This window comes from Aythya fuligula, chromosome 5, assembly GCF_009819795.1.
Source record: "Aythya fuligula isolate bAytFul2 chromosome 5, bAytFul2.pri, whole genome shotgun sequence".
Taxonomy (NCBI): Eukaryota; Metazoa; Chordata; class Aves; order Anseriformes; family Anatidae; genus Aythya; species Aythya fuligula.
In genome coordinates, this window is record NC_045563.1 from 3319882 (window position 1) to 3335468 (window position 15587).

At 42.9% G+C, this 15587-nt stretch overlaps 1 protein-coding gene across 1 annotated transcript; it reads left to right on the forward strand.

Moving 5' to 3' along the window:
- The first annotated feature begins 2536 nt into the window (after nucleotides 1-2536).
- PSMC6 (proteasome 26S subunit, ATPase 6) lies at nucleotides 2537-15231 on the forward strand. Its single transcript, XM_032188385.1, has 14 exons — nucleotides 2537-2656; nucleotides 3172-3251; nucleotides 3611-3650; nucleotides 3859-3911; nucleotides 7558-7625; nucleotides 8059-8173; nucleotides 9080-9167; nucleotides 9634-9695; nucleotides 9781-9904; nucleotides 10264-10325; nucleotides 11354-11474; nucleotides 11560-11640; nucleotides 13566-13637; nucleotides 14729-15231. Exons 1-14 carry the CDS (start codon nucleotides 2572-2574, stop codon nucleotides 14845-14847), a joined length of 1170 nt encoding a protein of 389 aa, XP_032044276.1. The 5' UTR covers nucleotides 2537-2571; the 3' UTR covers nucleotides 14848-15231.
- The last annotated feature ends 356 nt before the right edge of the window (nucleotides 15232-15587 follow it).

Below are 15587 nucleotides of genomic sequence, written 5' to 3' on the forward strand. Positions count from 1 at the left end.
CGAACACCCCCAGGGACGGGGACTCCACCACCTCCCTGGGCAACCCGTCCCAACGCCTGCCTGCTCTTTTTGAGCAGAAATGTCTCCTCATTTCCAACCTGAACCTCCCCTGGCACAACTTGAGGCCATTCCCTCTGGTCCCATCACTAGTTACCGGTGAGCAGAGGCCGACCCCCAGCTCCCCACCCCTTCCATTCAGGCAGTTGCAATGAGGTCTCCCTGAGCCTCCCCTTCCCCAGCCCAAATCCCCCCAGTTCCCTCAGCCGCTCCTCACAGGACTTGTGTCCCATGCCCTTCCCCAGCTTCGTAGCCCTTTGGACATGTTCCAGGGCCTCGATGTCCTGCCCTGGGGCTCTCCATGAGGCACGGATCAGGGCTGTGCCCCAAGTGCCCATAATGGTGACTCCTTTTTCCAGCCTTCTCCACCTTCATGGGGAAATGAGGGCGTGCAAGGCAGAGGCCAAGGGATGGCTATAGCAGCTTCCTTTCTTGCCCAGTTTCCTCACAAAATTTCCCAGTTTCAGCTGCAGAAAAAACACATCCGGGTTCTCCTGTTTCCACAGGCCTTGGCTGCTCCTTAATCTATAAACTTACGCCAGTCAGCATTACGTCCACGCTCATTAACTGGATTTACAATTAAACTGTGAATAATCTAGCACCTTGATGAAATGATCTCGCACCTTGTGAGGCCCCACCTGGAGTACTGCGTCCAGGTCTGGGGTTCCCAGCACAAGAAGGATGTGGGGTGTTGGAGAAGGTCCAGAGGAGGCCACAAAAATGATCAAGGAGCTGAAGCACCTCTGCTGTGAAAAAAAGTTGAGAGAGCTGGGGAGGTTCAGCCTGGAGAAGAGAGGGCTCCAGGGTGACCTTATTGTAGCTTTTCAGTACTTAAAAGGGGCTTATAAAAAAAGATGGAGAAAGATTTTTTGCTCAATCAGATAATGACCGGACAAGGCGTAATGGTTTTAAACTAAAAGAAGAGAGATTTAGATGAGAGGTTAGATGGAAATTTTGCACTCAGAGGGTGGTGAGGCACTGGAACGGGTTGCCCAGAGGAGGTTGTGGATGCCCCATCCCTGGAGGTGCTTAAGACCAGGTTGGATGGGGCCCTGGGCAACCTCATCTAGGGGGAGGCATCCCTGCCTATGGCAGGGGGTTGGAAATGGGTGATCTTTAAGGTCCCTTCCCACCCCAGCCATTCTGTGATCTTTTCCTTGACACCTTCAAAGATCCCAAGGGGCCCAGAGACAGGGTGAAGCCACCTGTAATGGGTGATCACAGCCAGTCATGGCAGGCAGGAGCTGCCAGGGGGCTCCTGAGGAGGCCAGGGCCCAGCACTGCCTCAGGACAGAGCCCTCACAGCCAGCATCCTCTTCCTCACCCCTACAAACAACCCCTGAGCTCAGGCAGGTGTTGTGGCGGTGGGAGCCACCCAGGATGCCCCCATAAACACACATACACATGTATACACACATATATACACACATATGGACATATATACACTTATATATGCCTAGTGACAGGATGAGGGGGTACGGGCTAAAGTTGTGCCAGGGGAGGTTCAGGTTGGATATTAGGAAGAACTTCTTTACTGAAAGGGTTGTTAGACATTGGAATGGGCTGCCCAGGGAATTGGTGGAGTCACCATCCCTGGAGGTCTTTAAAAGACATTTAGACGTAGAGCTTAGGGATATGGCTTAGAGGAGGACTGGTCAGTGTTAGGACAGAGGTCCTAACCTCTGAGGTTAGAGGTTGGACTGGGTGATCTTGGAGGTCTCTTCCAACCTAGATGATGGTGTGATTCTGTGATATACACATATATGCACATATATGTATATATGTATACATGTATATATGTGCCTGTATACACATATACACATCTATACACATCTATACCCATATATACACACATGCACACACATATATATGTATTTATGCATCTATACACATATGCACACACATATATATATTTACACATATACACGTATATGCACACATATATACGTATTTACACATATATGCACATACGCACACATATATATACTTATTACGCATGTATGCACATGCATATATATATGTATAGACACATATACACACGTATATATGCACATGTACGCACGTCTAAATGTATATATACACATATACACACGTATAACCGTATATATACACATGTATATACACATATATAGACATATACACACATATATACGCATATATAGGCATATACACACGTATATACGCATATATAGATATATACACGCGGATATACACGTACACATGCCCACAGCCCCCACCCCGCCCTCCACCTCCTCAGTGAGGCCCCGCACGTCGCCTCCCCCCTCCCTCCCCCCCCACCACTCTGCGCATGCGTGCAGCGCGCCGCGCACCCTCCCACCCCTCCGCGCCGCCAGAGGGCGCCGGGACCGGCGGGGGGCGTGGCCAAGACGAAAAGGGGGGCGTGTCCTAGCACAAAAAGGGGCGTGTCCTGGCGGCGAAGGGGGCGTGGCCGAGGCCCCGCCCCCTGGCGCCATGGCCCTTCCCGGCATTCCCTATGAGCGGCGGCTGCTCATCATGGCGGACCCGCGGGACAAGGCGCTGCAGGACTACCGCAAGAAGCTGCTGGAGCACAAGGAGATCGACGGCCGCCTCAAGGAGCGTGAGTGCACACCCCCCACGGCACCGGGAGCCGTTAGGGAGGGGAGCCGTGAGGAGATTCGCGGCCCCTCAGGCGCCGCCGCCGCCGCCGCGCTTCGTCACGGGCCTGCTCCGGCCTTGCGCTGAGGCACCGGGGCCTGCGGACGCCTCACGGCCCAGCCCCCGGCACCTCACGGGGCCTCTCCGGGTGCTGCTCGTGAGGAACACAGCGCAGCGCTGACATGGGGCTTCAGCAGGGCATGGCACGACGATATGTCGCCTTCCCGGTTCTCCTCAGAGCCCGGCTGCCGTTAGAATCCACGTTTTAAGTGCCATTTTGGGGTTTTGGACCCCAAAAAATCCTTAATTCTGTTTTTTTAATGCTGCCACGCGCTGCTGTGTTGGGCAGGGGCTCCTGTGCTCGCAGTGCGATAAATTGCTGGGTGTGCAGAGGTCCTGCCTGCTGGGGGAGGGTCTGGTGCCGCGTTCCTTATAGATTAAAAGTTACCCAAATCTGGTGTTTCTTTTCTTTTTTAGTGAGGGAGCAGCTGAAGGAGCTCACCAAGCAATATGAGAAGTCAGAGAATGATCTTAAGGCATTGCAGAGCGTCGGGCAGGTATGTGGGGGGGGAATGGGGTTAGAGCAGCCTGTGGGGGTGCTTGATGGGGAACTTGTACAGAAGTAGCAGTTGTCAAATCCACTTATGGGGTGAAGAAAAAGCAGGTGGAAATAGTACAGCTAATGGCAAAAGAAGTCTTGTTGCATACAGACACATCAAGCACATGGGTTAGAGAAGTTCTCTGTGTTTATTCTGTTTAACAGAGATGTTTTAAAGAAATAAAACCATTGGCTTGAAGCAGGAGAGAGAATTTAATTTCCAAGTCAACAGTTATCTTCTGTGTTCTGAAACATGCCAAATATCATTTGGCAAGGTTAATTTATCTGTAGGCTAATACTGGATTTATTCTTTTGTAGATTGTTGGTGAGGTGCTTAAACAGCTAACAGAAGAGAAATGTAAGTATGCTGGACTGTTTCGGTCTTTGAAATCCTGAAAATAATCTTTGGCAGTTAAAAACTGGTCTAAGGATTTGGTGGAAAAAAAATAAGCGTGTCAGGGATGAGAGCATTAGCAGAAAAATATAATATGTCAGATAGTTCAGAGGCATAATTAAGAGCAGTGCATCAAGTAAATTTGACTTTTTCTTTCACCTTCTCTCTCTAGTCATTGTGAAGGCTACGAATGGCCCAAGATATGTGGTTGGCTGTCGCCGTCAGGTAGCTGATTTATGTGAATATTCTTAAAGTGTTTGTTTTGGTCTTGAATATTAGTATTGCTTTGGATGAGCCCTGTTCTTAATGTGATTAAGTGTTTTTTTTTTAAGCTGTATATGGCTACTTTATAAAGGGATCTGCTTGTTTTCTCCTTTCCTAGCTTGTGGTAGACTAATTTCGTTGTAGAGTCAAAGCAGTCCAAAACATTCCTGGAACCTTGCATGTGTTTATCCTTTTCATTGGTGTGAAGCTCTGTCTTTCTGCCTGAACTTGAACTCTGAAAATTAATCCTCATGCCATCAAACTGTGTGAGGTCTGCCTTGCTATGCTGTAAACATTGCACAGGATGGCTGCTGTTATGCTAAGGTTTAGGTCTAATGTTGCGTAACTGTATATTTAGCTATCTTTTTCTAATGCTTTTGCAGTCTACTTCCATAAATAATTATAGGCAAGACCTCTGTTCTGAACACATTATCAGGGTTTTTTATTTAGTGACATAAAAAAAAAAAAGCCTCGATGCTTCTAGTTCGCAGGACAACCCCTTTTTTAGCTACATAAAATTTTATAAAAGCTGCCCCACTTAATACGGAACCATGCTTGCAGAATAATCGATCTTATACAGTCAGCAAGAACCAGTTTAGAGGTACTCTTTATTTTCTATTTCTGTACAAAAGTATAAGTGATACATCGCAGACATGGCTTAAGAACTGCTGGTTGTTTAATTGAGCATTGGATGCGACCCACTTCCAGTAATTAAAACCCTGTGGATCAGCAATTCCTTACCAAAGCTATCTATTGCTTAGGAGTCAACTCTTAGTGAAAGCATTCGGCAACTGCAGAGCAGAAAGGAATCTCTGATTGGACTCAGCTAGACTATCCCTGACTGACATATTCATCTTTGCTCCTGTCTATGAATGAAATCTGCTTTCTGAATAGGATCGTGTATCCTGAGAAGGCAGCAGCGTTTTATTTAGCTGTCTTACTGCACAGATAAGTGTAGTTTCCTTTAACAGCTGTGACCTCTCAGTTCACCTCAAACTGATTTATTTAGTGAAGGTAACTGCAGTTGCAACTTTAAAATCTCATGATTGTAGCATAGCATGTTCTGGCATATTATTTAAATAATGAAGAAGAGTGTTTTGTTTGTTTGTTTGTTTAGTAAAAGGTATCCCAATGTAGTATTGGTGCTACAGTTGGCTTGTCTTTCTGCAGAGAAACTGATCTTCATTATGGAATTTTCAACTCTGAACTGTTTCTGCTGAAAGAAAGAAAATGTGTTTGCAAATTCTTTGCAGTACCCTGGTTCTCTGAATCAATTTAAGCTTTGTACCTGGAAGTTAATTTGAAGTACAGCATACTAATGTGCAAGTTAACCCAACTCTGTTTTGATGATTCATCTGTGATGGAGTTGTGGTAGCTGGGGGAGAGGTTGAGGCAACCAGGAAGTGGCAGACTGGGGAGATTGTTATACTTGGAAGAACTTGAAGAGGTTGTTGTTGCTGGGGGGGGTCTAGCTGTCAGGAATTTCAGGTGAAGGCCCCCAGTTAACAAAACTTAGCAGCAGGCAATGAACAAAACTCCTGCAGGAAGCATTTTCTCATCGTGTTGACTGTCAATAGATTGTATTGTTGTTTTTTTTTTTTCAGTAACAATGGATGTTTTCTCCTCCTAGAAACAAACTATTTGGGAAATGGGAGTGTCAGTGTGTCAGTTGATGTAGTATAAATCCATTTATCTATTACTTTCCTCAAGAATATGGCTGTGGTATGGTTCTGCTTGCATAAAACATCGGCAGTAATTGCTAGTATTGAAATGCTCTTTAATTGCATACTTGTAAGCTTCAACCCTGTCAATATGTTATGCCACAAACTCACTATTTTCTTTCACAGGAATAAAGAAATTTCTCTCTGAAACACATGATAGGCTTGACAAGTTAGTCTTGAGGTTCAGAACAAAGATAAATGCTAAGGAATAAATTGTTCTTGGATGGGTCTGGCCTTGCAGCATGTACTCTGCAGTTTATTCTGGAACAAAAACCACTCTTTGATCTTAAAAGATCCTAGGTTTGACAGGAAGAAGCCTAAAAAAAACCACACATCCATGATTGTTTTCAAAATGCCAAAATATCAAGGCAAATAACTTTGCACAGTGTTTTGCAGCCTACAAGAGCTGGCTTTTGATCCAGGTCCTTGTGGCTGTGCTGAGAAAGGGGATCCATAGAGCTTCAATTAAAACAAAATTACTTCCCTATCTAAAGCGCACTTCCCAAGGAATTCAAGGTCAATTGGTTTCTTTATGTCTTTTCGATGCAGAATGACTTAAATCTGTTGAGCAGTGTTGAATCTGATAGAAATACCAGCTTCTACATGTTTCTTAAGGTTAGGCAGCTGGAAAGTGGGTCTTATCAGTGACTCGAGTAACAGAGGAGTGACAGCTTGATCCTAAACCCTGCTAGAGACTAAATAACGCGTGCTGGCAAGGGCCCTTATAAATCTCCCAGTGGGGGAGATGGAAAGCTTCAGGCACTGCTCACAAACAGTTGTAGAAATGTGTTCAGATGCCATGTTAGTAAAGCTCAGAAAAAGTAAGTTTTATATTCATCTATTTGATGAATATAAATTAGTACTCAAGTATAAATTAGATTGAGTACCTTTTAAAAAAAAAATCAGTGACATTATAATTTTTTATGATTGTTGTTGTTCAAGTCCCTATTGTATGAGATGTGTAACTGCAGTCCTAGACCAGGTTTCTTAAAAGCAAGGTGAGAAACAAAAATTACTAGTTTTAAATATAAAAACTAATTGCCAGCAGGTAGCACGGAGACCTGGAATAGGACTGTAAATCTCAAACTTTCTTTTTAGAACTTTAAAAAAAAATGCATTGTAGAAGTGGAGTAGGCAGACAAAAACTTCTGAGGCAGGTGAGTAGGGCATCTGAGGTAAACGACAGCAAAAAAAAAAAAAAAATAACAACTGGAACAGCTGACTGAAGATGAGAGAACTGGATATGTGAAATTAACAAATGATGAAAGGCTGGAAGGAAATAGGTCAGGAACATCTATGCACCCTTTCTGACAGGCCAGAAATGAGAGAACCGTTGACTGGACTGGTGGCAAGTTCAGACTCAAATAGGCAGGCTGCTCTTTGTGTCCTTAAAGGATTGCTTGCTTGTTCTGAAGCAGCTGGTTCCATCCCGTGCTGGGCAGAGGGGAGGGCTAGATCTCTCACTGCTCCTGTCACACTTACTGTGGATAAAAAACAAAGTGTATATATGAATTATGGTCTAGAAAACTATTTTCAAAAGTACCAGAAGTTCAAGATCTCTTTCAGCATTAAAAAATAACTTCCTCTGGCCTCTTGTAGCTTTTTCTGTCATCTGAATGTGGAAACCTCCAGGTTTGTTGGTCTATACCAGCTCCTGGCTCACTTTGTGTTCCCATGGCCAGCTTTTTCCCAGTTTAAGCATTCCCAAAAATGGTGGTGAGGGACAGGCAGTGTTTACTAGAGTAGCTGCTTGGCATGTAGCTTAGCAGCCTTGTTTCTTCTCGCATGTGACTGAGCAAAGCCTACACGTTACAATAAACATCTTGGCTAAAACCAAATGTTGTTTTGAAACGTGGTTCTAACAGAAATATCTTCTTTGTCACTAGCTTGACAAAAGTAAGCTGAAGCCCGGAACAAGAGTTGCTCTGGATATGACCACTCTGACTATTATGAGGTAGGTGTCTGCTCTCCAGCTGCTGTTCTGCTTACCGTGGAAAGGGGGAAGAACACTGATCTGAATAGGTTACACCAAAGTTTGAATAATCAGTTATATTTTGTAAATATTTTCTGTAAAATGGTGCTTAAGTAAGGACTTTTTTTTTTTGTGGAAAGACAAGTATCTGTCAACTAGCTTAAAAAGCAGTTGGCTGCTCATTTAAAAAATAATTTCCTTTACAACTCAGCCATTTCAGCAGCTTTTTGAGCTTTTGTTTCAGTTTTCTGTAAGGCTTTTAAAATTTTGCTACATTTGTTTTTTAACAGATGTTTTGTTTTAAGGTGAAAGGAGAATAAATAACTTTCATACTTGCTCTAGGAATTATTGCAATAACTGTATACACATCTGCACAATTAAATATGCATACTCTTATTTTTTTTTTTTATTCCAGATACTTGCCAAGGGAAGTGGATCCACTGGTGTATAATATGTCTCATGAAGACCCAGGGGATGTTTCGTACTCTGAGATTGGAGGGTTGTCAGAACAAATCAGAGAGCTGAGAGAGGTATCTGCTCTCTCAAAACTCTTACCAAGCAGTGGGATGTGTTCTGAGTGAAGTTTTCTAGTGTTTAAATGTTTTATTGATGTTTATCCTAAACTACCATGAGAGAGGCTGTTAGAGGATCCTGTCAGATGAGTGCTTTGTGTGTTTCATTAACTTTTTCTATGCTAGAAGATAACTTGTGAAGTGTTTTTTAAACGTTTTCCAGCTTTGCAATTGTGTTTATGGCAAACAGCAATGTGATCCAGGATGCTGGTGCACTCACACTGAAGTAATTCTGTTAGTTTGGGCATCAGTGCCGCAGGCTGAGCAAGCCTGCCCGGGAATGTGGGTGTTTGAAGACTCACTCATGCTGCTGTGAGCCATCTGACTATAACAGAGATTGTTTGTGTGCTGTGCACACACCTTACAGTAGCAGAGAAGGATTATTCTGAACACCACATCCCAATTCTCAGGCTGGTTATAACTCATCTCTGCTGTTACAGGAGCTGGGATTGCAATCAAAATGAAGAAAATCTTCTAAAGAAGAGGGTTTGAAAGATGCAAGACCCTTTAAGCTAAGGGAGCACTATAAAGTCAAGTGAGAGGGCGTAGTTAGGTTTGACAGCCAACAAACCAGACTAATTCTGCACAGAAACTGCTAAAATTGCTTCGGGTAGTTGTATTACAACAGTGGGAAAACATGGTTTGAATGAGCATCAAGAGAAACAAGGGCAGGACTGTGGATTGATCACTTAGATCAATCAGGTGCTTTCTTACTCATCTGTTTCTCATCCAAAAATATGCTGCACAGATAGCTAAGAATACAGCTATCTAGAAAACAGGCTGGCAAGTGTTCCGTTAGCTTCCTGAGATCACTGATCTATTTTAAAACTGAACCAAAGTCACTGTTTTTCCATCTCTTCACAGGTAATAGAATTGCCACTCACAAACCCAGAACTGTTCCAGCGTGTGGGAATCATACCTCCAAAAGGCTGCCTGCTCTACGGCCCCCCTGGTGAGTGATTCAGTGTTGATATCTCTTAGCTCCTGTGGTTCCCACTCGCTGAGGTGGGGTGAGGCTTAAGGGTGATGTTCAGACTCGTTAACCACTTGGGTAATTAGCGATGCAATGCCCCCCATATGCCACTTCTGTGGGCGGGAGCACATCAGGAGAAAATTCAGGGGGCAGACAGAGCACTGAGATGCTGTTCCCTTGCAGTGGATCTCAGAGTATAAAAGGAACAGAGTGGATTCAGTAGATTTCAGAGTATAAAGGGGTGGCAGTGCAGCTCCCCCCATCCCACACCAAGCCCCTAACAGACCTTTCAGACAGATAAGAACTGAAATTCTCCTAGAATCAAAGGGAAAACAAAAACTTAGTGGTCATGCCTGGTTGCAGTAGCCTTTTTTTGTTTGCTTTAAAGTTGCTAACGTAATGTTGGGTTACTAGTTAAACATTTTTTATCCTCTTGTCTGTGCAGGTACGGGGAAAACACTTCTGGCCAGAGCTGTTGCTAGCCAGCTTGACTGCAACTTCCTAAAGGTAGTTTAACCTTAATTCTGCACACACATGTGCTTAATGTTTGCTCTCCAACCTCTTCACTCGTGTTTCTTATGCCTTTCCAAAGGTGGTGTCAAGTTCAATAGTGGATAAGTACATTGGTGAAAGCGCTCGGCTGATCAGAGAGATGTTCAACTACGCCAGAGATCACCAGCCATGCATCATCTTCATGGATGAGATAGATGCTATTGGTAAGGCTCGTGGTCTGGAGGATGGCTGGAGGCTCTTTTTAGCACAAAGCAGCTACAGAGCTACTGTCTGTCTTCTGAACAAAGATATTTACGTGCTGTGTTTTGAGAGGAAACAAAAAAGAGCAAAGTGGTTCAACTTCCTTCTTGCTGGAGCTATGACAGCTAGCTTAGAACCATAATGATTCATACGTGGCTTAGATTTTTCCAGCTATATGAAACTGCATTTTAAAATGTGTGCGTTTAAGCAATTCGTCCCTCCTTTCCTCTCCCTCCATTAAAAGGGGTACCTGACTGTCTTCAGACATAGCATTATGTGGCGGCAGAAGCGAATTATGGTAACTGAGTTTGGTATTCTGCAGGTGGCCGCCGTTTTTCTGAAGGCACCTCAGCTGACAGAGAAATTCAGAGGACTCTGATGGAGGTGAGTGCCTGAACTCTGACTGCACACTGCATGGTCCTATTTAAGAGGGAGTTCTAACACAAGTGTGAATTGTTACACTGGGATCTGGCTTGGTGGAACTTCTTCTGAGTTAATATCTTCAGCTAAATTGGTCTAGATGCTGCTTTTCTAAAAGGTAGCTGCATATCCTCCTAACGCGACTGAATCCAACTTGGAGACTAATTGAAAAAAAATTGCTTTTAAAATTGCTAAAATAATTTGGGGGTATTTTTTCTTCTTACTTCAATATGATTCTGCATACTGCATTTCTTTGTTTTGAGGACCTCCTCTTAAAAGAGGAAAAGGAGAGCTTGTCTCTTATTCCCAAAGACACTTAGTTCACAAAATCTTTGAACTTGTACAGTTTGATTCCTGAAACTAGGACCGTTATTTCTTTGCTTCTGTACTAAATGTTGCAGTGAATCTGGCTGTGTGGAGAGAATTTCTAAAACACTGGTGACAATTAAGAATTCTAAAGCTAGTGAGAGACTTCATTGGCCTGTGTATGCAAACAGTTTGTCCAGTTCAAAAGAATGTGTCTGCCGCACATAAAGAATTAAATCATTGTGATTGAAGAACAAGTACTTTGGATCTTCACAATGAAATGTCTTCATATGTGTATTAGTATTCTAGAGGCTGTTCTCCAAGTCTAATTTGAATGTCCTGGACTTAGTGTATTGCACTCCGAATGTGTCAGCCAGCCACTGGGTCCTTTAGTACTTGCACTGTTTTCATTGCCTTATTGTTTTAGCCAAGTCTTTCACATTTGAGCTCCGCTTTGTTCGATATCTTTTTCTCTGAATGAAGCATTTTCAGTGGCTCTTAAGCTTTCTTTTCTTGCTTATAGAATACGCAGGAAGCTGTGACCTTTTAGAAAGCTTGTAGCATTTTTCCTAATTTATTTTACCACGTTTATTAACTTGGTGGACGTACATATGCAGGAATTAAGTGCAGTAAATAAGCCAAAACCCCCTAGCGTGTTCTAAAACCAAACTTCTCTTTTCTTCTAGCTGTTGAATCAGATGGATGGATTTGATACTCTGCACAGAGTTAAAATGATCATGGCTACTAATAGACCAGACACGCTGGATCCTGCGCTCCTGCGGCCTGGAAGGCTGGATAGAAAGATCCGTGAGTTACTTCAGCACAGTGACTGGAAGGAGGATGTCATCTGTGTGAAGTGTGCTGCTTTCATTAAAGCTGTAATTCTTTCCAGATATCGATCTACCAAACGAACAAGCCAGATTAGATATTCTGAAGATTCACGCAGGTCCTATCACTAAACACGGTGAAATAGGTAAGTAGAAAACTGCCTGGGTGTTCTACTTTGGTTTTTAGAAGTGTGAGGAGGGTTGTTAGACCGACTCTGAGGCTCTTGGGGTTCCTATCCTTACAACGGCAACAAAACTTTCCTGTCAGAATTCTACTTTAAAAAAAATCCTGATTGAGTTGTGCTAAGCCTCCCTTTGCAAAAGATGAGTGCATGTGTTGAAAATGAGCCTTAGAGTGCAGCTGTAAACCAGCAAATGGGCATGATCCTCATCAGTTAGTTTCTTTTTTATGGGGGAATAGCTTAATGCAAGCAAACAGCATTTCCTTTAGCCAAAAAAAAAGTCCTACTGCAGGAGACTGAGAACAAAATAACTTCTAAGAGTCATAGAGCAACTTAACCTCGGAGTATGGAGATGGCATAACGAAAACCTTGTTATCTGAAACCAAGCTTGTCTTTGCTGGTTATTGTTGTAGAGAGACTTCTCCAGAGGGGAGAAATATCTGTCAGATAAAACGGGGAAGGTTCATTTATACAGTGTTACTCTAAGCTTCTCTGAAGTCTTATTCTCACAGTAAAAGCTGCAGAGCCTTCCTCGAGAAAGCTGTAATTGTGATTTGACTTGAAAACAATGTTGGCTGCCTTTTATTTCGGTACGGCTCTGCAGACCCTGCCTGCCTGTTCCCAGCCCTGTGCTGCCCCCCACTCCGCCCCCGCCTTTTTGCTGACATGAGCTATTCAGGCAGCATGATCTGGATAGTGGAACTGATCTCGTTCACCATCTGGCTGCACAAACAGCTGCAGCTCAATAGAGAGGGTGGCTCAGGAGCAGGAATGAGCTGGGGGAGGGTGAGAGGGATGAGGATTGCCTTTCTTAGCAGCCGTGTTGGTTTAAACGTGCATCAGACTGTAGCTGAAGATACAGAAGATGCTCCAAGGCAAATCATGAACCTGAGGTAACGTACTTAAATCTTTCTCTGCATCTTTGGGCACTGGAATGGAAGCAGGGTAGGAGCTTTCCTTTATATCATGTAGCAAAGTGAGATATAAGATGCTGGCTAAACTTCTGAATGTGATATCCTGGAAGGAAGTCCCAAATGAGCCAAATGGGGTGTGAGCTGCATTAAAATCCTAAGATTGACCTGTCCCAGGTTCCAGCATGAGGTTCTCCTGCTCTAGTACTGGTGCCTACTGAAGACTGAACTGACCAAACTTTGCAGCTTTTGATATGGCTTTAGTCCCCTTTCACTCCTCCCCCCCTGCTTTCTGTTTTCCTTGTTTATAGGACAGTTTGCTACAAGGAATTAACAAATAAAGAATTTCTAGTCTCTAGGTCTTTCTGGATTCTAAGATAAAAGCTTTCAGTTCAAATGTTTTGAGTTTCATCCATTAGGTAAACTGTTTCAAAAAGTTCTGCAGAGAAGTCCTGACTTTTTAATGTGAAGCCTTGCAAAATGGCTTTTTTTAATGAGTAGCACTGAAGGCTCAACAGTCTGTTTTAGAAACTCATTACAGAAACTATAACCAGGCTTCCTATGTCAAGGCATTTAATGCCTTCTGGAGATGCAGTTATAATAAGAAAGGGACTGAGATGATCGCTTCCATTTAAGTTTTCTGTTTTTGTTTTGCTTTTTACATCATTTAAATGATGATAACGTTTCCTTGATATGTGTTTTCTTGCGTTTTATGTCAATGCTTGTAACCTCAAATTAGTAACTTTGGGATTTAACTACATAACGTGAGCTTTTGGCTGAGGTACCTTTCCTTGTTAATGAAAGGGAGAATACAGCTGATTAGTTCAGCTGATTAAATTTATCAGTCTGGTAGTCAGCTATCTATTTGCACTGAAATCAAAGTAAAGCGTTCCTTTGTTAGCTGGGCGTGTGTTTCAGTGGTATCCATAAGGGGAAATGTGAATTTATTTCTAATTGGCACTTGTGTTTTGTGAATAGATTATGAAGCAATTGTGAAGCTTTCTGATGGCTTTAATGGAGCAGACTTGAGAAACGTCTGTACCGAAGCAGGTATTCTCTTCGTTCTTAATTTTGATGGGCTTGTTTCGTGCTAAACATTTGAGCTGTTTCTCGCGTGCTTCCATGAGTGGATTAAAATCAGGTTAGAGATACGGAGCTGGAATATGGTCCTTGCACACTGATGCTCACTTTTTGTACCCCTTTCTTAAGGGGTGGACAGCACTTACTGGAAATGCTAGCATCTCATCAGTAGCAACATGCCAAAGCAGTTGCTTACCTCACAGCATGTCCCGTGTGTCCAGACTGTGAAGCGTAAGCAGCCATGTGGTGGTATGCCCTGCAGCTTGATGGAATAACTTGAACAAAATAGCCTTTCTTCCAAGTTTCCTTATGACCTATACAGTCACAATGGACTTGATTCTTTACATCTTCCCTCTAAGGTTATGGACAAATATCTTACCGGGTCTGCCAATAAACCAGCTAGACATACAGACAGTCCAGCTGATGTGTGCAGACCTGCTGGCAGTCAGGAGCAGTAGCAGTGCAGTGATACAGCATTATACTCACTAATATCCCCTGCCATATACAAGCTGGATCCACACAGAATTATGTGGGTGTAGGCACCATCCCGTGACATGCATGGTATCAAAGTTCTCTCCATTGCTTGGAACTTGAACTACAGAGGGGAAAAAAGGCCACCCCATGTCTGGTTTTAACCACTTTTACTGGCCAAGCATCACGACACGTTGTTATAAGCATGAGATGCATTCCAGAAACACTGGTAGTACCCATTTTTCTCCTTTTTGCAGAGCATCCAAGTCTTTCAGTACCTGCATGTTGGGAGAGTTAATAGTATGTTTTTTCGCTTCATAAATTTATTGTACACTTAAGGTTTGCCTACATTGGAAAGCTGAGTAACACAATTAAAGTTGTTTAAAGTGAGTTGTACACTTTGCTGATCGCTTCAGTGACTGTGCTGTAGTTTAATCCTCTTCCCAACTTTACAAAAGCTGCATGTAACAGTCTGTGCAGATAATGTAGCTTGGATCCTTTCCACTTAAATTGAAGTGAGACTTCATGTACTGTCTTTCTGTACTGAAAGGAGCACCAACTTACCCTTGCTGTTAAATTATTCTTCGCAGGTATGTTTGCGATCCGCGCCGATCATGACTTTGTAGTACAGGAGGACTTCATGAAAGCTGTTAGAAAAGTGGCCGATTCTAAGAAGCTGGAGTCCAAGCTCGACTACAAACCTGTTTAAGTTAACCATATAATTCATGATTGACTGCAGGGGACATACTGGGTTAACGTCTAAGAAGAGAAATAATGTACCTCTCGATTGTTATCATAAGGTGTTTGTATAACATGTAGCTAGTAGTTTGGTAACACTAGTTGCAAGTTGGCTACAGAAATGTTTTCTGTACAATTCTGAAATACAATACTCATTACAGCCCAGGTTAAGTAAAACGCGTGGAGATGTGTTCTCATAGCAATTATGGTGTGACTTTATAAATGTGCCTGGATGAGTTAGCAGTCTTCAAGAAAGTCAATTCATTTCTTGGTTGTTGTTTTTTTTTTATATATCGGTAAATTTCCTTTCATCAAACAGTTGAATAAAACAATAAAACTTGTTTAAATTGGCTTACCCCAGTGTACCTTCTCTGTAACTCTCTTGGAGAGAGTTAAATACAATCACTACACCAGAGAAAAGTTCCTCTCCAAATATTGAAGACACATGATTTGAGTCCTGTGCCTTACATGTCAAAACGTGGCATCTTTTTTTTTTTTTTTATCTCTGGGGACAAAGGAGAGAAAATTGGTGTTTACTCCTTCAGTGCTGAAGTCAGGAAAGAGGATTTAGCTGAGCTAGCTTCAGTTATTGCTCGGAGTATGAGAACTGAAGTCCTTTAAAATGTTTGCTGTCTTTCCTTATGCTAGGGTAAGTCTAATGCTAAATACCAGTTTATTGACAAAATGTCTAAGTGGAAGTGGAGAATCTGA

What these genes read in the sequence shown, in the direction of transcription:
- PSMC6 (XM_032188385.1), top strand. Translation starts at nt 2,572, where the DNA reads ATGGCGGACCCGCGGGACAAGGCGCTGCAGGACTACCGCAAGAAGCTG. An exon ending in TTCAGAGGACTCTGATGGAG is followed by an intron (nt 10,326 to 11,353) that starts GTGAGTGCCTGA and finishes CTTTTCTTCTAG; the next exon opens with CTGTTGAATCAGATGGATGG. An exon ending in CACTAAACACGGTGAAATAG is followed by an intron (nt 11,641 to 13,565) that starts GTAAGTAGAAAA and finishes TTTTGTGAATAG; the next exon opens with ATTATGAAGCAATTGTGAAG.